This window comes from Mobula hypostoma, chromosome 3, assembly GCF_963921235.1.
Source record: "Mobula hypostoma chromosome 3, sMobHyp1.1, whole genome shotgun sequence".
Classification (NCBI taxonomy): Eukaryota; Metazoa; Chordata; class Chondrichthyes; order Myliobatiformes; family Myliobatidae; genus Mobula; species Mobula hypostoma.
In genome coordinates, this window is record NC_086099.1 from 215,350,859 (window position 1) to 215,375,794 (window position 24,936).

Here is a 24,936-nt window from a genome sequence, read left to right on the forward strand (position 1 = left end):
ATTTACCCCAATTCCGATCTAATCAAAATATTTTACTTGAACTTTTCAGGTGCGATAGTGCATTAACTTGACAAAATTAGCATTGTGCTGTATGTTTGTGGTTTGCAGCTGTATGTGATATGGTTGTTTGTAGCAAAGGGTATTCTGCCTAACCACAGTTTGTGCTCCACCCTGGTTGAGTTATTTGCCTTTTCTTGAAGAAATTTTAACCATTGATTTTTTTTTTAAACTGTCAATATATGATGTAGGCATACTGCTGAAATGGTAGTTATTTGAAGTAATTTTTTAAAAAATCATGTTCTTCGTGAAAAGCTCCGTATCTATTTACAGCACTAATACATGTTAGTTGCTCCATACCCTAATAAGTGTCAAAGGCACAGGATTAATCATTCTCATGTAAGGTCTTGACCTGCAACTTCGACATACATGTTCTACTTCAGTAGTTGCTGCTTGGCCTGTTAAATTCTGTTTTCTCAGATTGATTGTCTCAAGTGAAACAGTTAACTTAACAAATATAGTTTTCGTGTTAGTGGTGAATAGAACAGGAGGTAGCTAGGACAATGTAATTACTTGAAAGAGACTTAATTCCTGAATCTAGGCGACTATGTACATGGCTGTCGTAACACCAGTATAATCTTAAAATTCATGTTGAAGTTGTTATCATAAATGGTAATTAAAATTTGACAGGCACATCTTAATCAGCACCCCTAAGTAACCAGAATCTGACCACCAGTGAGGCAAATACGAGGAAATCTGCAGATGCTGGGAATTCAAGCAACATGCACAAAAAATGCTGGTGAACGCAGCAGGCCAAGCAGCATGTATAGGAAGAGGTACAGTCGACATTTCGGGCTAAGACCCTTCATCAGGACTAACTGAAAGAAGAGATAGAGACTTGACAGTGGGAGGGGAAGGGGAGATAAAAAAATGATAGGAGAAGACAGGAGGGGGTGGGATGGAGCTAAGAGCTGGAAAGTTGATTGGCAAAAGGGTTTAAGAGGCTGGAGAAGGGGGAGGATCATGGGACGGGAGGCCTAGGGAGAAAGAAAGGGGGAGGGGAGCCCAGAGGATGGGCAAGGAGTATAGTGAGAGGGACAGAGGGAGAAAAAAGGAAAAAAAAAAGGGGGGGAATAATAATAAATAAGGGATGGGGTACAAAGGGGAGGTGGGGCATTAATGGAAGTGAGAGAAGTCAATGTTCATGCCATCAGGTTGGAGCCTACCCAGACAGAATATAAGGTGCTGTTCCTCCAACCTGAGTGTGGTTTCATCTTGACAAGTAGAGGAGGCCATGGATAGACATCAGAATGGGATGTGGAATTAAAATGTGGACATACAGGTGTCCCCCGCTTTTTGAACGTTTGCTTTATGAAACATCACTGTTACGATAAAAAATCAGCGCGCAGTAAAAAAATCAACACGCGATAAAAGGCAGCGCGCACCTCGAGCAGCTGCTCTCTCCGGATTCGGAACTGCATTCTAGCCGGCATTGCTTAAACACGTGCCTGTGAGCAGCCGTTTGCAAGATGAGTTCTATGGTATCGGAAAAGCCTGAAAGAACTCGTAAGGGTGTTACACTTAGCGTAAAACTAGACATAATTAAGTGTTTCGATCGTGGTGAACGAAGTAAGGACAAACAACAGGAATTCTGCAGATGCTGGAAATTCAAGCAACATACATCAAAGTTGCTGGTGAATGCAGCAGGCCAAGCAGCATCTGTAGGAAGAGGTGCAGTCGACGTTTCAGGCCGAGACCTATCTCCTATCATTTTGGATTTCCCCCTCCCCCTCCAACTTTCAAATCTCTTACTCACCCTTCAGTTAGTCCTGACGAAGGGTCTCGGCCTGAAACGTCGACTGCACCTCTTCCTACAGATGTTGCTTGGCCTGTTGCGTTCACCAGCAACTTTGAAGTAAGGACAATGTGAGTTTGGCTTGTGGAAGTTGACGAAGATGATGTTGAAGAGCTGATGCAATTGGAAGAGGAAAGGATAACAATCGAAACCGAATGCAGTAGCGAACTGGACATGAAGCAACTGCGTGAGATTTTCACTGCAATGATAAAGTACAACTTTAATTTTGAAAGGGTACGTAGGTTTAGGGGATATTTGCAGGATGGTTTGAGTGCTTACAAAGAACTGTATGATAGAAAAATGCGCGAGGCTCAGAAGTCAAGCAAGCCTTCCACATCAGCCACGGCAGACGACGAACCTCGACCTTCGACATCGAGGCGGGCAGAGATAGAGGAAGATGAGCTGCCTGCTCTAATGGAAACAGGCGACGAGATGACACCCCAGTGTCCCACCACCCCAACCCCCAGGCTGCGGACAGATACCGATTCGTGGAGAATGCAGTGGTAGCCGGGAGGCACACAGCACACCTTTAAGAAAAAAGCTGAAATAAACATGCTAATTAATTAGGTGTTGCCCGACAGGTAATTGTCGGCCCAGATCAGAGGCAATCCCCTAATTAATTAGCATGTTTATTTCGGCTTTTTCCTTAAAGATGTGCTGTGTGCCTCCCGCCCCTACCACTGCTCCGCTGCATTCTTCGCGGATCTGTATGGGTTCGCTGCCCGGAGCGTGGGGGCCACTGCACCACCCCAGCCTGCGACGACTCAGCCTAACACATCTAAAGGGTTAAGGGAACATGCTTGTTCCCTGTTGCGTAGATGTATGGGGATTTGGTGAGATTCTGATTTATCAGGTAGCTGGAACCTCAAAGTTCATATGTGACGCAAATCCATGTTCAAAGTCAATTTGTTATCTAAGTATGGAGATGTAGCCATATACTCTGAGATTAATTTTCTTGTAAGCATTTACAGGAAAATAAAGAAATTGTTTATGAAAAACTGCACATGACGGTCTGACAAATCCAGGTTGCAAAAGATGGCAAATCGTGCCAATAATAAAAAAATAAATACTGGGAACAATAAAAATGCAAATAATTAACTGATGTGCTGTGCTTTCCCTTTCTCCTTTGCTGAGCAGGTTTTTGGTTGGTTGTCTCTATCTGGGCAGTGCAGCTCCTGCTTGTTGACTTCTTGATCTGGCTCATTACTGCTGCCTATCAGTTCGGTGCATCACCAGCTATTTCCATCCACTATGCGGATGGCTGTATCTGTGTTCCTTCGGGACAAAATGCTCGCTTGTAACACAGTGCTGACTGTGCTTAACAAATCAGCGTTTTTAATGATGTTTGATTGGAAAATATTCATAATTTTTGTTACTGTTATTTCATTGCCCTGCTTTAATAATCAGTTTGAAACCTTTTATTATTGAAATTCAATAAACTTGCATCCCTAATGCCAGAGTAAATTTCAAAATGGCTGAGATCCAGGACCCTTTAACAGAGTATGCTCTCGCCACAGTTCACCACAGCTGAAGGAGACCTACACCTAGGAGAGTGCTCGTCTTTCATGCGACATTTAGGCCAATGTGTACTCTGTTTCAGATGTGAATTAGCACTGCTGTTGGAAAAGGGGTGAAGACTTTCAGCCTTTGTATGATGTGCATTTATCTCTGTAGCATGATAAAAAGCAAGTTAAATGGTTATTCTTTTGCTTTATCGATGTATTACTAAATTCCCCAACTTCATAGAAGTAATTACCCAAAAGTAAGTCGGACACTTTCAAATTACTTGGTGCATCCTAAAGTCATAGATGACTCTGGCAAATATTCTTCATTGTCATAACTCAGTGCGATGCAATGTGGTGAACTAGTTATATTTTTAAACTGATAGGTGTTGCCATAACTGATGTAAATGTCGTGATCCTTGTTGAGTGCGTTGATTAACAATATCATTATTCACAGTGTGTTTCCTGTGCTTGGACAGTGGAAAATTTTTAATGATTTATGAGATATTTATATAAGATAAAGAAACATCCATGGAAAAACTGGATTTGTTCCCCATTTTATCAACTCTTAATGTTGATGTCAATTTTAGCCATAACCAAACTTGTATTTGTAACAGTTTTAAAAATGTGTTAGCTATTTCATTTGAAATCCTTGAAACTGCTAAATTAGCGAAGATTGAATGGATTGCTGTTGTGTTAATGCCTTAAACACAAGAGATTTTGCAGATACTGGAAATCGGAAGAGTGTGTGTGTGTCACTGTTGCGCCCCAACAGCCAGTCAGCACTTCAGGCTGATTGTTCACCTCCATAGATGCTGTCTGATCTGCTGAGTTCCTCCAACATTTTGCGTGTTGATGCCTTGAGAATTTTACAGAATTGCTAGTGATATTTCAAATGTCTAATTGTATGTTTCATTTAAAAATTTTAACCATCTACAGTTGCAAGAATGAGTTTGAGAAACCTTTGCAATTACCTGGTTTTCTGTATTAATTACTCATAAAATGTAGTCTGATCTTCATTTAAGTTATAATACTAGAAAACGCAATCTACCTAAACTGCTAACACACAAACAATTGTACTTCTCGTCAATACTGAGTACACCATTTAAACAATCACAGTCTGGGTTCAAAAAAGTTTGTGAACCTCTGGGGTAATGCCTTCTACAAAAGCTACTTGGAGTCAGGTGTTCCAACCAATGAGATGAAATTGGAGATGTGGGTTGTAGAGATGCCCTGCCCTCTACATACTAAGTCAGGCTACTGACAGAGCCTGCTGTTCTCAAGAAAGATCTGTATTTATGTGCACCAAGTCTCGATCAAAGCAACTTTCAGAGGACCTTGGAAGAAGAATTGCAAAGATGCATGAAGCTGGAAAAGGCTACAAGAGCATTTCTGAAGACCTGAGTGTTCATCAGTCCACAGTAAAAGTAATTGTATACAAATTGAGGAAATTCAGTACTGTTGCTACTCTCCCTTAACAGTAGGTATCCTGCAAAGATCACACCATGAGCACAATGTGCATTGCTGAAGGAAGTGGAAGAAGAATCCAAGGATAACAGTAAAAGGCCTGAAGAAATCTCTAGAACTTGCTAAAGTCTCTGTTCACTATAAGAAAAACATGGAACAAGAATGGTGCTCATGGAAGGACACCACGGAGGATACAAAACATTGCTGCATGTCTCAGTTTGTAAAACACCACCTGAATGTTCATCTACATTTCTGGGACAGTGTTCTGTGGACAGATGAGGCAGAAATGCATATTGCTATGCTTGGAGGGAAAAGGGCACCGCACACCAACATCAAAACGTCATCCCAACTGTGAAGCATGGTGGAAGGAGCATCATGGTTTGGGACTACTTTGCTGCCTTAGGGCCTGGACAGCTTGCAATTGTTGAGGGAACAATGAATTCAAAATTGTATAAAGACATTTTACAGGAGTATGTCAGGGTAGCGTTCTGTCACCTGAAGCTTAATAGAAGTTGGATGATGCAACAGAACAATGATCTAAAGCAACAGAATGGTTTAAAATGAAGAAAATTTGTGTTTTGGAATGGCAAAGTTAGAGTCAGACCCAATTGAATTGCTGTGGTATGACCTGAAGAGGGTTGTTCATGAAAGGTATCCCAGAAATATTGAGGAACTGAAAGTTTTGTATGGAGGAATGGTCTAAAATTCCTCCTCTCCATTGTGCAAATCTGATCAGCTGCAGGAAACATTTGGTTGAAGTTATTGCTGCTGAAGGAGGTTCTACCAGTTATTAAATACAAGGGTTCCCCTACTTTTTCCAGCCTGTACTGTGAATGATGAAACAATATGTTCAGTAAAAACATGAAAAGTACAATTATCTGTGTTATTACTTTAGGCAAATTGTGTTTGTCTATTATTGTGACGTAAATGAACATAGAGCATAGAATAGTACAGCACAGTACAGGCCCTTCGGCCCACAATGTTGTGCCAACCCTCAAACCCTGCCTCCCATATAAGCCCCCACCTTAAATTCCTCCATATACCTGTCTAGTAGTCTCTTAAACTTCACTAGTGTATCTGCCTCCACCACTGACTCAGGCAGTGCATTCCACGCACCAACCACTCTGAGTAAAAAAAACCTTCCTGTAATATCCCCCTTGAACTTCCCACCCCTTACCTTAAAGCCATGTCCTCTTGTATTGAGCAGTGGTGCCCTGGGGAAGAGGCACTGGCTATCCACTCTATCTATTCCTCTTATTATCTTGTACACCTCTATCATGCTCCTCTCATCCTCCTTCTCTCCAAAGAGTAAAGCCCTAGCTCCTTTAATCTCTGAAAATCTCTGTCCTGTTGAAGAGACCACATTTTGAGTAATTAATTAAGAAAGCCAGATAATTGTTCAGAAACTTTTTCTTGCAACTGTAACTGTTTTGGAGTATTTATACTTTCTGTCTTCAACTAAGTATGACGGGCTGGTTTTGGTAATTACACTCTTTCTGTTTTTAGCATTTACCAAACTGATCACGGTGAATGGACAAGATTACCACTTGCAGCTTGTGGACACAGCTGGGCAGGTAAGACTGCAGGGAAATAGTTTTACTTGGTGTTCTTGTCCAGTTCAAGCGGTGTCATAATTGTATAACACCGCACAACTTGCTTGAAATGCAAGGTTGTAAAAATAACACCGCGTAGTTGTTAGGGTAGTTCTTTCGAATTTTGGGATGCTGTTGGCTTGGGTTTGTCTGGTTGTGGCAAAGGGGGTATGTGACTATTTTGTAGTGGCCTTCAAAGTTGGCCTCTATAAATTGAATTGTTGATTCTGTTCAGGCTATCAGTTCCTTGTGGATTTTGAATTTGTCCCTCTTCTGTCAGGCGAGTGAAATGACACTCAGTCTTCTAATGTTCTAATGGCTGTGAAAGAATCAGTTCTGAGTTTTTAGCTTCACTTGCAGGTCAGACTTGGCATCGTCCCTAGTCCTCAACAAACGGCTTGACTGGACCAGCTTAGAGAAGCTAAGTTTCCAGCAGCTGATGGTAAGATGTTGCTAGCATCTGGGGTGGACAGTGCTAAATACAATCATTATTCTTTGGTGTTGCCATCATCTGTTTGACCAGTATGCAGAGGGTTACAGCTTTTTCTTTTCAGCAGCACTTCCTGGCACTCCTGAGCCAATCAGCCCTTTCATTCATGTTAAATGAGGTTTTTGATTCCAGCAGCTGTTCACACTTGCATCTGTACAAAGGCTAATGAATTTGTACTTCAATTACTTTCAAATTTACTTGTTGGTTACACCTCAGTTTCTGAAATCTTCTGGTCTTGGTCTAAGCATTCTTTTCCCTTGAAATGTTGCTGCATGTTGCTATTGACGTAAGCGATTTGTAGTTGAAGTAAACTTCAGAAGAGGACAAGGTTTATAATGCCTGTCCTTGTTTGGTGAGCCTTAGGATTTTGAAATCACATGTGTTTCTGTCTCTCAGACCAGCTCAAATTGAACTCATTACTTGTCATTTTACCTTTGCTGAGCACTTGTCTTGATTTGCTGGCCTAAGGTGTCACAGACTCTGTACTCAACTAAATATTTGGACGATCTATTGCAAAATTCTGCATTTTCTCATTTCTACCTTGCATATAGATTAAGTGGAGGTGGTATTGTGTATAGGTAATGACTTCCTATAAATTATTTTGTTTTGGTCTTTTGTTCCTTTGGAACAAGAATTGAATGTCGTGGGATGGAAATGGGGAGAATGAGTAGAGTATTAGCAGACAGTAAAGGGAAGCTTCTTAAAATGGTATTTGTTGGTAAAATAGTTTAGGATTATCTTTAACTGTACTGTGCTATTAGTAAATCGTTAATGATTTGGATTTACACCTCCCATTTCCATTGAATTTCTCAGTATTGTTTCTAACCTGACCAAAATGCCAGGAATACCTTAGTAAATTTGTAGGTGGCAGTTTTGATCTTTTAATCCCATATCAATTGGCTGCATTCCCATCCAAGAAGTTGAGCACCCTTTTGTGATCTCCACTCCCTCACGGTAGCTCAAGTTCCATTCTAAGTACCATTACATATTTGTCTAGGCATTGCTTTTCCACGACATCACGTGAGATGCAAATTTGGCTTCTTTATGAACTATACAGCAATATCTTATTATTTCATTTTTTACTGCGCTGTTCTTCTGTGGCATCAACTAGATGAGCTGTCAACTTTTTGCAACTTATTCTGGAAGATCAACCCATCCAACCTCCAGAAGCTTTTCCAGCAACCATTTTCTCTCCAAGTTGAACGATGAACTTGTGTATGCTACTTATTCAGTGTTGAGCTGAAAGTCCTATCACCAAAATTCTGCTTAATTACATTACTTTACCACAAAAACATTAATCTATTTAACTTGTCCCCTCTGTCCTCCAAATTCTTATTCTTATCTTTCGCCTTTGGCATCCTTGCCTGACTTCAAATTGTTTCAGTCTCTTGTCCACCTCCCAACCTACAGTGGATCTCACTTCGCTGTCAATTATGACCTTCAAAACCTCGTCTTTCCTCCCTTGGCCACCTTGAATGTCGCTGCCACTCTTTTAAGCACCTTGGTTGTTTCTTCCAGCTCTGCACATTTTGTTCTATCTTTACATACATGTTTAATCATGCCATCGGCTGCTAGTTATTCTATCTACATTGTTTTAAATTCTGCCTTTGAAATTATTCTTTTATCATTTACCATATTAAAGATGCCATATAAATTAAGATAACCAGGTTATAGGCTATAATTGAAATGCCTCTTACACTAGCTGCAAGGTAAGTGCACAGGGACAGTACAATTAAAAGAATAGTACTTTGACCTTAAAACTATTCCAAGATTAGTACAGACATTTGAATTTCCCGCCTTCATTGTATTCATGATAGCATTGTATAATTCCCCCGCGAAAGTACTGGAATATTTTGTACAACCTAAATGTACATATGTTTTAGGACAAAAACCTAAAAGAAAGAAAATTAAACTTTCTGTTCAAGCTTTGTGATTGGTGGTGGCTGACAGTGCATTATGCAGTGAACTTGAATTCTTGCAGAAATCCTTCCTCAGCACAATTATCAAGTCATGATTTATACATCGCTTCTGAATCTAAATGTAGGCAATTTAATAGTTAGACTCATTGGTCTGACAACCTGATATTTGTCTTTTTAACTATTAGGATGAATACTCTATCTTCCCTCAGACGTATTCCATAGACATTAATGGGTACATTTTGGTGTACTCAGTTACATCTAACAAAAGGTAAGCATTGCCATTACTATTCATTTTTAGCTAGTTAGCTGCATTGGTTTGTGATGGCATATTGCTGCTTTAAGGTAGCAATTTGTATGTCACATTATAGTTCTGCTATTATTCAGCATAATTCAGAACATGATGGGCTGCCTTTTAATGCAAAGCCAGAGTGCGTGGTTTTCCAAAAATGCTGGGCAGTGTGATTGCTGAGTGGTAATGTACTGATTGCTCTTGTAGAATAACATTTGCAAACTCTGAAATATCTTCGATATCTTAAACCTCTATCTCTAACTTTCCTGCATTGTGTGCTCTATATCTAACTTGCAATTTCTATTGAGAAGGACAATTTATGGGTGTTAAGTAGGAAACTTTCATCTTGGCAGCTTTTTAATTGCCTTCATTACTTACAAACCGGAATAAGTCACTGATTCTGTATACCATTCAACAAGGTCATGGCTGTGTTTTATATCTTTGAATTCTGACTATGATCTATGGAAATAGGACTTTATTTCATGCATTCGCCACTATCCAGGCCATGCTCTCTTCTCATTACTGTCATCAGGAAGCCTTTGGTCCCACACTACCAGATTCAGGATCAGCTGTTACTCTACAACCAGCAGGCTCCTGATCCAGCATGGATAATTTCACCCATCTCAACTCTGATCTCACCACTCAGACCATGCTATCTTATCAGTGTTGCCATCAGGCTGGAGGTATAGGAGCCTTGCTTCCCACCCCACCAGGTTCAGGATCAGTTATTAGCCTACATCTATCAGGCTCCTAATCCAGTGTGAACAACTTCACCCATCTCAAATCTGATCTGATTCCAAAACTTTCAGACTCACTTTCAAGGACTCTAGAACTCATGTCCTCAGTATTATTTATTTGTTTTATTTGCACCGTTTGTCATATTTTGTACATTGGTTGTCAGTCTATATGTATAGTTTTCATAAATTCAATTCTATTTTCTTATTTTCCTGTAAATGCCTGCAAACAATGAATCTCAAGGTAGTATATGGTAACATATATGTACTTTGATAATAGTCAAGTCAAATTTATTTTTAAAGCACATTTAAAAACAACCCATGTTGACCAAAGTGCTGTACAAACCATAACAGGTAGCTAAAATCACAAATACAAGAAACAATGATATAAACAACAAGGCACACAGCTTATAGGCACAAAATAAACAACACATGAGCCTAGGCACAAGCCAAAAATCAGCCTCATCAGGAAGATTCAAACGCTAGTGAACAAAGGTAAGTTTTGAGCCTGAACTTAAAAGAGTCAATGGAGTAAATTTACTTTGACAGGGCCTAAACTTTTGAGGTGATGAGTTTAAAAATATGAGCCCAAGTGAGGAGAAATGGTTTTTGCCACATATGCATGAAATTTCAGGATTGTTTAAAAAAAAATTTTTTTAAATCTGCCTGTTGCATCATTCAGGAACGCTGGTTTGCAAGTGGGAGTAGCATTCATTAACTTGAGAATGTAGATCGTGAGATTTGCAAATCCATATACATTCATTTTAATATGCCCACACAGAATTTCACCAAAAGCACAATTAGTTTTGGGGCTTAATTGTTTTACAAATTGAGACTTCCAGAATTTTAGTCAAATTACATTCACATGTACAGATCTATCATAAAGTATTGTACAGGCTACAATAATCCACCCCTAATCACAATAATAATTTTGATGCTTGGGATATTGGTGGCTATTATTGAAGGTTGTCGGAATTACAAATCCATGCTGTAGACGATTTGTTTTACAAATCAGTTTGTGGGTTGGAAGTGTGGGAGCCTAGCAGCTTAAGTTAAACATAGAATGTGAGTTAAGTAAAGTTTGAAAATGAGTTATCTCTAAAACTTGAGGGGAAACTAGCCATCAAAAGTAAAGCCTAATCTGAATTTGAAAATATTGTTATCTTTGAGCATGTAGGATATGCATGGTAGAATTTCTGTCTGTCTGGAATGTGTGTTGTGGTCCGAGCGTTGGTGTAATTGAATCATAATAGGAGAATTCAAAGGAATCCAAATTCTGTTCCATTTATCATGCTAATGTTCTTGTATTAGCTGGGAAAAGATCACTTCATATGCTAGAGGTTATTCAAAATGAGCTTTTTAAATCATGATGGATCCTTTGAATCTAACTTGACTAATCTTGAAAAGAAGTTCAATGGGGAGCTTCAAGCACAAATCATTTTCTGCAGAAAATCTGCAGATGCTGAAAATCCAAGCAACACACAAATCAGGTGTCAATGAAGCTCTGCATTGAAACACACACAAAATGCTGGAGAAACTCAGCAGGCCAAGCAGCATCTACAGAAAGGAGTAGGACTGAATGCTCTGAGCTCAAAACGTCGACTATTTACTCTTTTCCACAGATGCTGCTGGCCTGCTGAGTTCCTCCAGCATTTTGTGTGTTGTTTCAATGTGGAGCTTCATTAACACCTGATTTTGTGTCTTTCTGGCATTCCACTGCTAGGTAAGCTTAGTCAACTGATCCGTCTATGATGATAAAGCCACTACAGAACTTAGTTGTGTTAAAGGTGGTCAGCTACTAATGTGACATGCCTTCGTTTATGGCAAGTTATATTTCAATGAAATATTTTGAATTTGAGTTGGTAGAATTATTTGAAGCAAATGTTTTCTTTAGTTTCTTCCTTGCATTTTGGGGCTAAGAGAAATTAAAAGGTGATGCAGAATGGTTAACGATAAAAGCCTAAGCATTAATATTTGGCTTTAGGTTTGGTAGGATCGGACCAAGGTGTAATCATTTTATCTTTTTTTTTAACATTTGCAGTTTTGAGGTGATCAAAGTGATTCATGAAAAATTGTTGGATATGGTGGGGAAGGTTCAGTAAGTAAAATTAAAATTGCAATTTTCAACTTTTTCCAGATTTTACTTCTACATTAGTCATTGAGTTTGTTTTTTATACTGCAGAGTGCCCATTATGTTGGTTGGAAATAAGAAGGATCTACACATGGAAAGGTGGGTGGTTATTTCATATACATTTTGGAAATGGGATGTTCAGATGACACTTGTCAAAATGATATTGATTGGTTTGTATTTAAATTAAAAGATGAATTTAGAAATCCCAAGTCTAACCATTGACTCCACCATGGATGGTCCTAACCTCAGCTGCAAAAGGAGTTAGATTGGGCATGGGGCTAGCAGCCTTATCCTGTTGAAAAACCCAGAGCTACAGAAGCTCCAAAGATCTCATCCTTGGGAGAGGTAGGATCTTTGCCGAGAAGGCGTATGAAGTCGTGTGGTGAAAGCCACACGTTTATGGAAGCATGAAATGTAAAGACAGTGCAAGTGGTGGCCAAAATGAAAGACTAACCACTGAACTGGCACCAAAGCAGAGATTCTTCCAGTTTTCTGATTTTTGACCACCAGCCAGCCTTCTGGTTATGCAGTAATCAAACCAGAAGATGTCTGCATGGAACATGTTTGTCTCAACATTAATACCTATAGTGCCTGAAAGAACTGTGTGGTTAATTTAATCTGCAGGAGTTAGCAACAGGCTTTATTCTCTACTTTCTGAGCTGGTGTTTCCTTTGCTGCTGAACTTGCCAAGAAATATCACTGATAGCTAAATTATCTCCTAACACTGGGGGAAAAAATGTTTAGCATCAGATACATATCTTTTTGATTTGAGGAATACTACCATGCATTTGAACTGCAGAAATTAAATGTGCAGTTATTGGTAATTTTATAAAGTGACAACTGACAATTTGTTGGAAATTAATGCAATGAATTTAACCATAATTTTCAGCTGCACACATTTTGAAGCTATATCTACAATAGCTTTTGCTACAGTGGATTATGCTAAGTTTGCAGGTTAATGGAATTTCAATTTTACCTCACCACTATAAATTTCCATGTGTTTAATCTTTTCTCATGTTCCAATATGATTGTAAAGCTTTTAAACTGTAATATGCGCCATTAGAACAATGGGATGTCATTGCCATAAAATAAAAGTTTTGGAAGTTGATTCATTTCATTTTGCTCTCTCGTCCATCTATTTTTTTTGTACATTTCAACCTGATAGAAGGTCAAAAATATCCATTCTAGTTGAAGATAATTAACCTGTACTATGTAATTAAAAGTTTAGGATATTTATCTTTCAGAATGGATACTGTTTGACCATCTATCAGGTTGGACTGTTAAAAAAAAATAGTTGGAGACAGCTGGAGGAAGGGTAGGGTGATAGGAACACAAATCCCAAAGTTGGATGGTGATAATGGGAACCATTATCCTCAGTCCACTAATCACCTACTAGCTGACACCCCACCTCATCGCTTTCCCCTCTTCTCTTCAGTGATTGTCTTCACCCTCCAGGGACTCCACCTGAAAATCAGTAATTCCTCTCTGTCCCTGCCCCACTACTCCTGTTCAACCTGTTGAGTTCCTCCTGCAGATTTTTGTTTCCTTTGATTTTTACAGATGGTTTAAAGTTATTTTGGAATCTGTTCATTCTGATCCATCAGACAACTGGTATTGATTTAAAAAAAAAATATTTTTAGGGTGATCAGTTATGAAGAAGGGAAGAGTTTAGCAGATTCCTGGAGTGCTGCCTTCATGGAGTCCTCTGCTAAAGAGAATCAGGTAAGAATCTCAAAGTTATGGAGTAATTCTGAGGGGTATGAAGCAATATTGCATTTAAATTGCAAGGCGTTGGTCTGGGTTGTAATATCCAGAGTTATAGCTAAACCATCCCAGTGTACTGCTTTGATAAAGTACTTTTAACCTGCAGACTTTGATGGAAATGTGGCAACTTGCTTGTGCATAGCAAACTTCTGCACAAAATAAAAGGGTTACACATTGGTTCATCGATTAATATTGCCCAAGGCATTTGTGGAGAGCTGGTTTGTTTTGTAAAAACATGGTATAGATGTTTTGCAGAATTGATCCTTGTTTGACACTGTGAAATACTGCATTTCTGGTACTAAAACACTCCCTGCTGCTGCACTGAAATAGTACAGTGGAATGTTAGAGGAAGTCAGACGGAGAATGTGCTTTAGTTTCTAGCAAATCCGAATAAGGCAAGTAAAGGCTGGGTAGGTTAATTTGTGGCTAAGGAAAAGTGCTGGAAGACCTTAAACTCAAATATTTAATATAAGCTCATTGGGCTTCTGTGCAGTATCTGCCATTGAGATGGAGGAGCTGACATCTAAAACAGGTCATTTGTGTTAGAACACATAGTCTAATGAAATATGCTAGCAGGCTTCACATTCAGAATGCCTTGCATCCTTATGGAGCTTAGCAATTTCATCAACTTGACTACCAACTTTCACCCTGCCCTCAAATTCAGTCTTTCTGACAACTGTCTCCTTCTTGATCTCCGTCACCATTTCCAGAGACAGATTATCTACCAACATCTTTTACAAGTCCACTGACTCCCACAATTACCTTGATTACATCGCTTCCCACTCATCACTTGTAAGGATGTTGTTCCCTTCTCTCAGTTCCTCCATCTCCATCCCATCTGTTTTCATGAGGTTTTCCATTCCAGAACAGCAGAGGTGTCCTCTTCAGAAAATGGGTTTTCCCTCCACAGCCATCAATGGAACCTCACCTACACCACCTCCATATCCTGCACATCTGCACTCACCCCATCCCGTCTCCAACATACCAGGGTTAGGCTTCCCCTGGTCCTCACTTAACACCACTTGAACCTCAGCATCCAACATATTCTTCATATCTTCCACTAGTTCTAATGGGATCCCACCACTAGGCACATTCCCTGTCACACCCCCCACCCAGATCACACTCTCCTCAAGTCTCTTGTCCACTTTTCCCTCTCTTTCAATCCTCTTCAGCCTCTTATTTCTGCAATCATCACAAGTGTTACACCTGAGCCCTACACCACCTCCTTCAGTGAGGGCCCTAAACAGTCTATCCAGGTGAGGCAGCACTTCATGTATGAGTACATTGATGTCATTGCTGTTGGTGCAGTGGCCTCTACATTGGTAAGATCAGACACAGATTAGGAATTTGCTTCCTTTGTTCTGACTGCTAGAACATCCATAATCTCCTATTGGCCAAGCATTTTAAATCCACTCCCAATTCCACATTGGCAGGTCTCCATGTTGAGACTAGATGCATATTGGATGAATGGCATCAATATTGATTTCTCTAACTTCTAGTATCCACTCTTCTATCTCTTCCCTCCATTCTGCCGTCCCCCCAACTTGTTTTTTTCAATCCCTATGGCTCCATTGGCCTCACAACCTGCCTATCATTCACTCCATCCACTGCCAGCTTCCCTTTATTCCATGATCCATTGCCCTCAATCTTCAGTCCTTGCTACCTGAGTTTTTCACATTTCCAGTTCAAGTCCCCCCCCCCCCACCCCAAAACCTCTCTCTTTTCTTCTGGAATTACCTATTATAGGTCTGTTTGTCCTCCTCTGTCTCTGCTCCACCACCCCCCCATCCCATAAACCTTTTATTCTGGTTTCTCTTTTTTCCTGACCTGATGAAGGGTGTCAGCATGAAGTGTCTACTGTTCATTTCCCTCCATAGGTAATGCCTGACTTGCTGAGTTCGGCAATTATTGTTGCTCCAGATTCTAGGAGCTGCAGTCTTTGTGCTCAGTGTACCAAAGAACAGTGATCCCTGTTCTTCTGGAAAGTTTGGAGATGTGAGCAACTTTAAAATACTATTGATTCTGACTTAATTGTTCAATTATTGACAGAAGAAGCAAATGTTAATGGGTTCTTCCAGCCAGTAGCAGGACTCTGTGCTTGATGGATAAGCCGCACCAGACCTTCTAACAGATACACCACTCTGAATTCCATTGCAGGAAGAAATTTTCAGAGCAGAAGAATGTTCACAGGTATTGCCTTGGCAGTAGGGAGTGGTGAGAAAAGAGATTGTACAGATCTCACTAACTCCTGGGAAATCCTTCCCAGAATAATCAAAGGAGCATTCAATACCAAGTAATAAGTGTAAAGTAAACTTAAGATAATTGAGCTATTCTCAGTTGAGAACTGTGGAAGCTGGAGCAAGGCAAGGGTTAACTTAATGTCCAGGCAAGGTTAGTGTAAACAGGCCAGGCAAGAAAAGTCTTTGAAGAGTATAGCCTCCTTTTACAGAGCAGGGGACTGGAGACTAGAATGATACAGAAGGATTCAGTGATCACACCTGCTAACTTCAAAGTATCATCGGTTGTTAGCCTAGTGTTTCTTCTGACTTTTAACACCATTATGAATGGAATTTTGAGGATACGCAATGGTGCTAAAATCTGTAACTGTTTATCAGTTCTGGATAAAATTGGCATTTCTCTGTTTGGACTTAGAACAGTGTGGGTGACGGGCCCATGCTGCTGTTCTTGTGCACAAGGACTCTATCTGTGCCATGCTGTGTGTGATATGTTGTGTGGGTGCACAGTGGTCCAAAGGAACATTGTTTTGTTGGGTTGTATGTACAGTCAGATGATATCTATGTGAACTTGAAACATAGAAAACCTACAGCACAATACCCTTGGACCCACAAAGCTGTGCTGAACATGTCCTTCTTAGGCCGAACCTTTGGCGTGCCGAACAACGGTCAGTTATGGAACCCCGAGAGCAGGTCCCATTCCCGCAAAGAACTGGGGTCAGCGTGTATCTCCAGGTCAGAGTCTTCAAAAGAACCCTGAAAGGGAAAAATAGAGATACTAAAGATGGAAATAGAGCTGTTTCCGAAGATGCAAGCAAAGGAGTGCCGTTAGGTGCCATTAACCCTTGTAATCCCAGAACCCCCAAAACAGGTGAAACCAAGTGATGCTAGAACCCTGAGGGACTACCAAAGGAGAAGAGGTGTGGGCACAGACCTCCATCCCCAACTCATCTCCAGCACAACTCTAAGGTGAATGGTAACCTAAAATTCTCAGATCGCTGTACATTCAGCAGCCACCAAGGTCACCTTAAGACGGCTGTTGTGCTTGTCAACACTTAGTGTTGGTGTATTATATAACATTTCAGCAGATTCATTTATGTCCTCTGGGTATTTCAACACGCTTCACAACTGATTAATTACTTTTATTACAACAGTGGAACAATTCTAAAATGTAGGCAAGCAAAGACTTTTAAACGCAGTTCTGTGATTCATTGCCTAAATCTCTCATGACCTATTTCCTCCTCAGCTCTATTGGCATCATTTTTTATTTTTATATATTTTATTCAGTGATACAGCAGGGTAACAGGCCCTTCTGGCCTAACGAGCCCATGCTGCCCTGTTACACCCATATGACCAATTAACCTACTAACCCCTACAACTTTGGAATCCGGAACAGCTGGTGAAGACCCATGCAGATAGATACATGGATGGGAGGTCCGTGGAGGGCCATGTCATAGTCAAAGAACACTACAGCCTTTCAGCCCATCTAGTCCATGCCAAATCATTATTCTGCCGATTTCCATTGACCTGCACCCAGACCATACCCCTTCTATCCATGTGCCTATCCAAATTTCTCTTAAATGTTGAAATCGAACCCGCATTTACCACTTGCACTGGCAGCTTGTTCCACATGTTCACCGCTCTCTAAGTGAAGAAGATCCCCCTCATATTCCCCTTAAACATTTCACCTTTCACCCTTGGCCCATGGCCTCTAGTTCTAGTTTCACCCAACCTCGGAGGCCTAATTCTGCTCCTGTGTCTTATGATCAAACCTTCCTGCTAGACTCCCTTCAGTTCAGGTACAAGCTGCCTTTTCTGAACAGCTGGCAGTTGCCCTGCAAGAGAGCCCAATGATCCAAAAATATGAAGTCCTCTCTTCTTTACCAACTCCTTAGCCACATGTTAAACTGTTTGATCTTCCTGTTTCTGGCCTCACTAGCACGTGGCATAGGTGGCAATCCTGAGATCACAACTCTAGAGGTTCTGTCCTTAGCACCTAACTTCCTGAACTCATTTTGTAGGACCTTGTCACCCCTCCTACCCATGTCATTGTTACCAACATGGACCATGACTATTTACTGGCTGCTCACCCTCCCAGTTAGGAATGCTGTGGACTTGATCCGTAATGTCCCTGACCCTGCACCTAGGAATCAACATACCATTCGGGAATCTTGTTCTTGTCCACAGAACCTCCTTTCTGTTCACCAAACCAATGAGTCCCGTAACACTACAGCTCACCCCTCTTCCCTGATTCCTTTCCAAGCAGCAGAGCCAGACTCAGTGCCAGATACCTGACCTGTGTGGCTTTCCTCTTCCCTGTCATTAACCCCCCCCCCCCAAACATTATCCAAGTGGTATGCCTGTTGTTGAGGGGAGTGGCCATGGGGTGCTCTGCACTGGCTGCCTATCCTCTCTTCTTCTCCTGACGGTCACTCAGTTACCAGCGTCCTGCACCTTGAGTGTAACTACCACCCCTCACCCTCCCAGTGTTCATCCTCAGCTCTGCTAGATCCTCCAGGTCTGTTAGAAGCAGCAGCTGAATGCACTTCTTATAGATATAATTGTCAAGAACACTGGCTGAGTTTGCAGTCCTGTGCAGCCTTTTCTGATCCTGTATGGTGGCCCCTCCAATGCTGCACTACAGAAAGGATGCAAGTAGCATTGAAGAGTGCAGAATTTCCTGGGAGCTGCTTGGAGTGGAGGCCTGTAGTTATAAAGAGATCAGATAGTCTAAAACTAGAGGGTATGGGGATGAGCGGAGGGGTGAGAAATTTTTAGGAGGGAGATCTGAGGGACGGGTTTTTCAGACAGTGGTCATATGGAGTGAGTTGACAAGTGGTGATGAAGGCTGTTATAATGATTAAAAACACAATTAGTCAGTAACTTGGATAATAAAGACATAGAGGGATGTAAGCCTAATGTAGACAAGTAGAATTAGCATAGAGGGGCAGATGGACTGCATAACTGATGATATTGTAAGCATGTAATCAAATCTCTTGCCCATCAGCTTGCAGTGAAGGATTAGGCTGCAGAAACTAGAAAAAAACAATAACCTTCCTTTCAGAAACAGGTTTATTATCACTGACTTAAATGGTGTAAAATGTGTTGCTTTGCAGCAGTGGGGTGGTACAAAGTCAAAAATTTGCTATAAATTACAAAATAGTGAAAGTAAAAAGAAATAAAGTCATGATCATGAACTGTTCATAAATCTGATGGTGGAAATCGTTGAGTTTACTGCAACTCTACTCCTGGCTCAATGCCATGAGAGTGAGTCTGCAGATTCACTGCAGCTGCACAGGCAGGCTTTAAACACCCAGCAATTTGCAGTTAAGCAGTTTAAGGACCATCTCGGTTTAAAGGCAAGCTTTGACTGGCTTCACTTTATATTAAAAGTCATGAAAAGGGATTTATTTAATATGACTGAAAATCAACTCTCGGGTAATCTGAAAAGCCATGAGTTTATGGTATTGAATTTAACATGAATTAACCTTGACTTTAGAACAGTATGGCACAGGACCAGGCCATTTGGCCCACAATATCTGTTCTGGTCAGCGTACCAAATAAAAGTAATTCCAGTGTGTATCTCTATATTTCCCTTGCTGTTCATTTACCTCTTAAATGTTCCCGTCATCATTGCCTTTCATGGTCTTTTGTCATCTCTGATAGTGCGTTGCAGGCACCGCCCACTGTGTGTATGTATTTTGGGTGGAGGGCACCTTGCCTTGCAAATCTCTTTCCTGTCACCTTAAAGCTATGCTGACAGTATTTGACATTCTTGCATGGGAGGGAGGATGGAAAAGCTCTTAACTGTCTACTTGATCTAGTCTTTCACTCTGATAGTGCCTTGTCTCTGACACTCCAGAGAAAACAATACAGGTTTGTCTAATCTTGGAGCTAATAGTTTTTAATTGAGAAGATGACCTTTTGTGAACCTTTCATGTCTTTCCTATTATAGGGGACCAAGACTGCACACAATACAAAATGTGGCCTAGCCAGAATTTTACACAGCAGGGTGACTTGTCAACTTGAATACGAATTATGAAGGAAGTGCTTCTAGACCCAGATTTTGTTCCCTTTTCAAAGTTGGCACATCCCTATAATGTATTTGAATTGTTTTTTTTAAAATCAGGTTTATAATTAACATGATAGATATTTTAAAATTTGCCCCTCAGCCTCACCGGTTTGTACTGTTTTTAGTGTTACCAATATTGTCTTCCACCTGTCCTAAAATTCCTTTCTCCCTCACTGTCATGGAGCGTATAAACTCCTTACAGACAGCGGTGGAAAATGAGCCCTGATTGGTGATCCTTGGTACTGTAGTACTGTTACGCTAGCCACTCTGTTACCATGCTGTATTTAAAGGGGAACAAGATGAATTTCTGGACGTAGAAGGCAGCAGTTGACTTGGGTAGAGGAATTTAATATTGAGATACAGAATGAACCATGATGGTGGAACGGGCTTGAGGGCTGATTGAATTATTTGTCTGCTTTTCTGTTGTTTGTCTTTATTACTAAGGAATCTAGTGAATGGAATTCAACCTTACAGATACACGCAAAGATAAGCAATGCCTCACTTTGCTAAGTAAAATGCGGTGTTGTGAGTGTAAAAAGATTCAATGCTATCTTAGGCTGCAGCCAGGCAGTGATCATTATCACCATGCACAGCATTTACTTTCTGTTTCTAATTCCCCATAAGGTGCTGGTGGTGTAGCCACCCTGAAGCCTTCCAGTCTATATTAATGTCCTACACAGTGAATAGAAGTTGGGCTTCCTGGCGTGTTTCTGCTGGGAGAGAGGCGACTGAGTTGACCATATTGCTGTGGCTCTTCAAGCATAGACTTAAGTTTCATTTAGCAGTTCATTCCCATTTCATAGGTTTCATTTCCCTAAAGGACAAGAGTTCTTCTAGCAGTCTGTAGTTTCACAATCACCATTGCCAATGCTGCCTTTATTATTTAATTAACAGTGTAAATTCTCCAGTGCTGTGAAGTGATATGAACATATTACCCAGTCTAGAAATATCTTCACCAGTTGGAGGGGAATCTCTCTCATCCCAAGAATACAAATAATCATTGGGAATCTTCAAATGTCTTTTCCTCTCTTTCAGACCGCAGTCGAGGTGTTTAAGCGGATAATTATGGAGGCTGAGCGGGCAGACGGAGGGTGTCAGCAAGCCAAATCTTCGTGCTCAGTAATGTGAGCCCTGATGGCGACGACTCTGAAACTGCTTTACTTGAAGAGGCAAACTGCCACTTTCCCTCCGAATTTAAAAACTCTGCCTTTCTTTTTACCAGTTCCACAGATGGTCAGAGACTTCCTTTTCTTTCCTCACTTATGTTGAATTCTGACCCTATTGCAAATAGCTTCACTTCTGCATTTAAAAAAAACACTTCAATTCTTATTTTTCGGATTGTATATTGTATTTCTTGACGAGCAATGGATAGTTGTTTGCCAGCATTCATTTTCCATGTAGTAGGAATGTCAGTTGGAAATAGTTGATCGTAAACCAACAAAAAATGCATATTGTTACACTACTATTTACACACAGGCTTGGATATATCAGTGTTCTTCTTCATGTGTTGTATGTAAACTTGTAAATAAAAGTTAGCAGCAAACTGATTTGTTTTTAATACTTGCTGGTAGAAATATACTAGAGTAAAAACTTGTGTTTGTACCAGATTCCCTGTATTATACAAAGCTATTTTAAAACAATCGAGATGGGTTTTATGAGACTGCATTTTGTTCTTGCTTTGAAGGCAGCTCATGGGACCCTGACGTTGACTGACACCTGCTTTTTGTTTTAACTAGTGTATTTTCTTTGTTTTTAAATCATCTAAACCAGTGATGGCTACCTTCATTAATTGAATAGCTTGCTGTGTGCAGATTTCTACTGTGTATTTAAGAGGGTTTTTGATGGTCTAAAAGTTGAGATTGGGGAAGTTTAAAATGCAATGCAACCAATTGTATATATTTGAGAAATTACCATTTACCTGAGTATTTTGTTCCTTCAAAACATAACGTGATTGATTAATGTTGTCGACAATCTGCAGTAGCACAATTGCCTTATAATCTACATTCTAAGCCCACCACCCTACAGTCATTACTTGCATAGGCACCAACGCATAAATCTTCATATGGACTATTTTTGATTTTTGTTGTGTTGCATTAGTCAGTGAAAACAAATTAGTTTCTATTTTTCCTGCAAGCTCTACTGAAGGGTTGGTAAAGTCTTATTCAAATCATTTACTAATTTCTAAATACAGGGTAACTTAAAGTGGGGTTTAATCCATGGTAGGTGAGATTTGCTCACTGCAGAAATGCAAGTATTTGTGTTAAGTTAAAGTAAGATGAAAATTTAGTTTGTCTTTAGTATAAATTTGTTGTGATTCCCAACTGATCTGTACACTTGGGCAGTGCAGTTTACAGCACATGAAAATATTGCTATGATTGGTCAGAAATGCAATAAAAATATTTTACTTTCACCTCATTTGAATGATGACAACTAATTGAGTGGTTTGATTTGGAATTGTCATGGCAGAACACTTCAGCTTTAATTTCTCACAGTGACCAGATATGAGCAGTTCAAATCAAGAGAGGGAAATCTAAAAATACCATTCAGAAATCACCAGTTCCTCAAATTGCACCGTGCCTATGATTACCTGGTTGCTTGGGGCTAGCAACAAAGAGTCCACATTTCAAACTAATATTTAAAAACTCTGATTTGTGCCTAATTGAAAGGGTAAAGAATTGGTACATGGGCACTTTGCCTCCATGTGGAGGTACAAAAAACATTTATTAATATGATACACAGAGAGAAACAGAAAAATGAGTCAACTGGCATTATAAGCCTGCTCCACCACTCAATGCCATCAGCTTGATTCTGTACTTAAGTATCGAACTCTCATATCCATCATTAAATATAACCCTAATGCAACTTTGAGATTTTCCAAAGTTGACATAACTCCACTCAAAATGTTCTCTGACCCATAGGTGTATTGAAGATTTTCCACACTTTTTAATATTTGAAGTCAATTTAGCCATTGACTTCAAATATTAAAATGAATTCCTCGTGTGAAAGGCTAGAGTTGGTGTTGCCCAATCATTCATTCCTCCCCTTGGTACCAGCACATGTATTTGTGTACACCAACTCCCAAAACTGTGAGCCTTGTTTACCAAGGTAGATAAAGACATCAGGCACGGAAACACTGTTGTATGCCTATTTCCCTCCCAAGTTGGACACCACTGTGACTTGGAAGTTCATTGATGTTCCCTTATTGCTGGGTCTGAATCTTGGAGCTCCCTATCAAATCACACTTGAAAAGTATCTTCCCGGGAAGGACTGCAGTAGTTCAAGTAATCCACCACTTGTAGCTTAGGGACCGAGAACGAACAGTGGCTTTGACTGTGATGCCCTTTTCTAGAAAAGAAGAAATCCCTTCAAATGTGCACCTAGGACATTTAAATGTTCAATGCTGATATCCATCTGCCAGCATTGAAAGTTTTGCAGATGAATATCATCTGTTTTAAAATCTGAACATTTTTCCACTGCAGATTTGATGGTGGTAGGGAGCCTTTGCTTTGGACTGCTTCAATCCTTCTGGTGAGCGGAACATTCCCTGGTTTTGATGCAGAGTCTGAGAAACAATGGGGTATCAAGGGATCAAACCAAAGCATGGAGTCCAATGGTATGCCACCAGCAATGAAATAGCTGCCATCTGGTGGTTGAAGTGTGCGCCTACAGGTGTGACGAAACCAAAATTAAAGGGAGCATGACGTAGCAAATTTTAATAATTGCTATAATATTGGGGTGGGGGGAACAGCAACAGTATTAAGGTGCTAAATAGTTCATTGGTAACTGAACTACCTTTCAGTCAGTAATGTCTTAGTTGGTTCATTGCATGTACAAACTAAATTTATGTGCCTTTTATTGTATGGATCGGAAACTTGATTAGGTGTCAGAGATGGTCTTTATGGTCACTTTATCCTATCATAATGGAAATGCAGGTTTTTGTATCTAAATAATAAACATGCTTTGGTTGGGAAAAGTCAATAGTCTGATTTCATTGGATATTTATTTCATATGCAATCAGGAAAAGGAGCAAAGAAAATGATCATCTGGAGTACAGTATTCAGATTGCTTCCAAAGTAACCTGCAAAATTATCTGGTTTCAGTGGGTACGACAAAATGGAGGAAGTAGTTGTATACTGGATATTAATATCGGGTATGCACTCAGTGGCCGCTTTATCAGGTACCTCCTGTATCTTCATGGTCTTCTGCTGCGGTCTATCCACTTCAAGGTTTGAAGTGTTGTGCTTTCATAGATGTTTTTCTGCACCACTGTTGTAACACCAGGTTATTTAAAGTAAATTTATTATCAAAGTATATGTATGTCACCATATACTAAAACCCTGAGATTCATTTTCTTGCGGGCTTTGTCAACAAAGTCTATAAAAGAATAATAGCCATAATAGAATCAATGAAAGACCGCAACAACTTGGTGTACAACCAGTATGCAAAAGACAAACTGTACAAGTACAAAAATAAATGATAATAAATAAGCAATAAATATTGAGAGCATGAAATGAAGAGTCCTTGAAAGTGAGTCAATAGTTTGTGGGAACATTTCAGTGATGGGGCAAATGACATTAATAAAGTTATCCTCTTTTGTTCAAGAGCCTGATGGTTGAGGGGTAATAACTGTTCCTGAAGCTGGTGGTACAAATCCTCATTCTCCTGATCCTCCTTGATGGTAGCAATGAGATGAGCGCATGTCCTGGATAGTGCGGGTCCCTGATGATGGATGCGACTTTTCTGCAGCAACGTTTCATGTAGATGTGCTCATTACCTGTGATGGACAGGGCTGTGTCCACTACTTGTAGGATCTTTTGTTCAAGGGCATTGGTGTTTCCATACCAGGTTGTGATGCAGTCATCAATACATTGTCCACTGCACATCTATAGA

General features: G+C 40.2%; 1 protein-coding gene across 1 annotated transcript in view; it reads left to right on the forward strand.

Moving 5' to 3' along the window:
- The window catches only part of rheb (Ras homolog, mTORC1 binding), a 101,691-nt gene extending 77,651 nt beyond the window's left edge, over positions 1 to 24,040 (forward strand). Inside the window, exons 3-8 of the mRNA XM_063044470.1 lie at positions 6,328 to 6,395; positions 9,008 to 9,090; positions 11,887 to 11,943; positions 12,028 to 12,075; positions 13,617 to 13,698; positions 21,082 to 24,040. Of these exons, the coding sequence (XP_062900540.1) occupies positions 6,328 to 6,395; positions 9,008 to 9,090; positions 11,887 to 11,943; positions 12,028 to 12,075; positions 13,617 to 13,698; positions 21,082 to 21,174 (431 nt within the window). The 3' untranslated portion in view covers positions 21,175 to 24,040. The remainder of the gene's footprint in view (positions 1 to 6,327; positions 6,396 to 9,007; positions 9,091 to 11,886; positions 11,944 to 12,027; positions 12,076 to 13,616; positions 13,699 to 21,081) is intronic.
- The last annotated feature ends 896 nt before the right edge of the window (positions 24,041 to 24,936 follow it).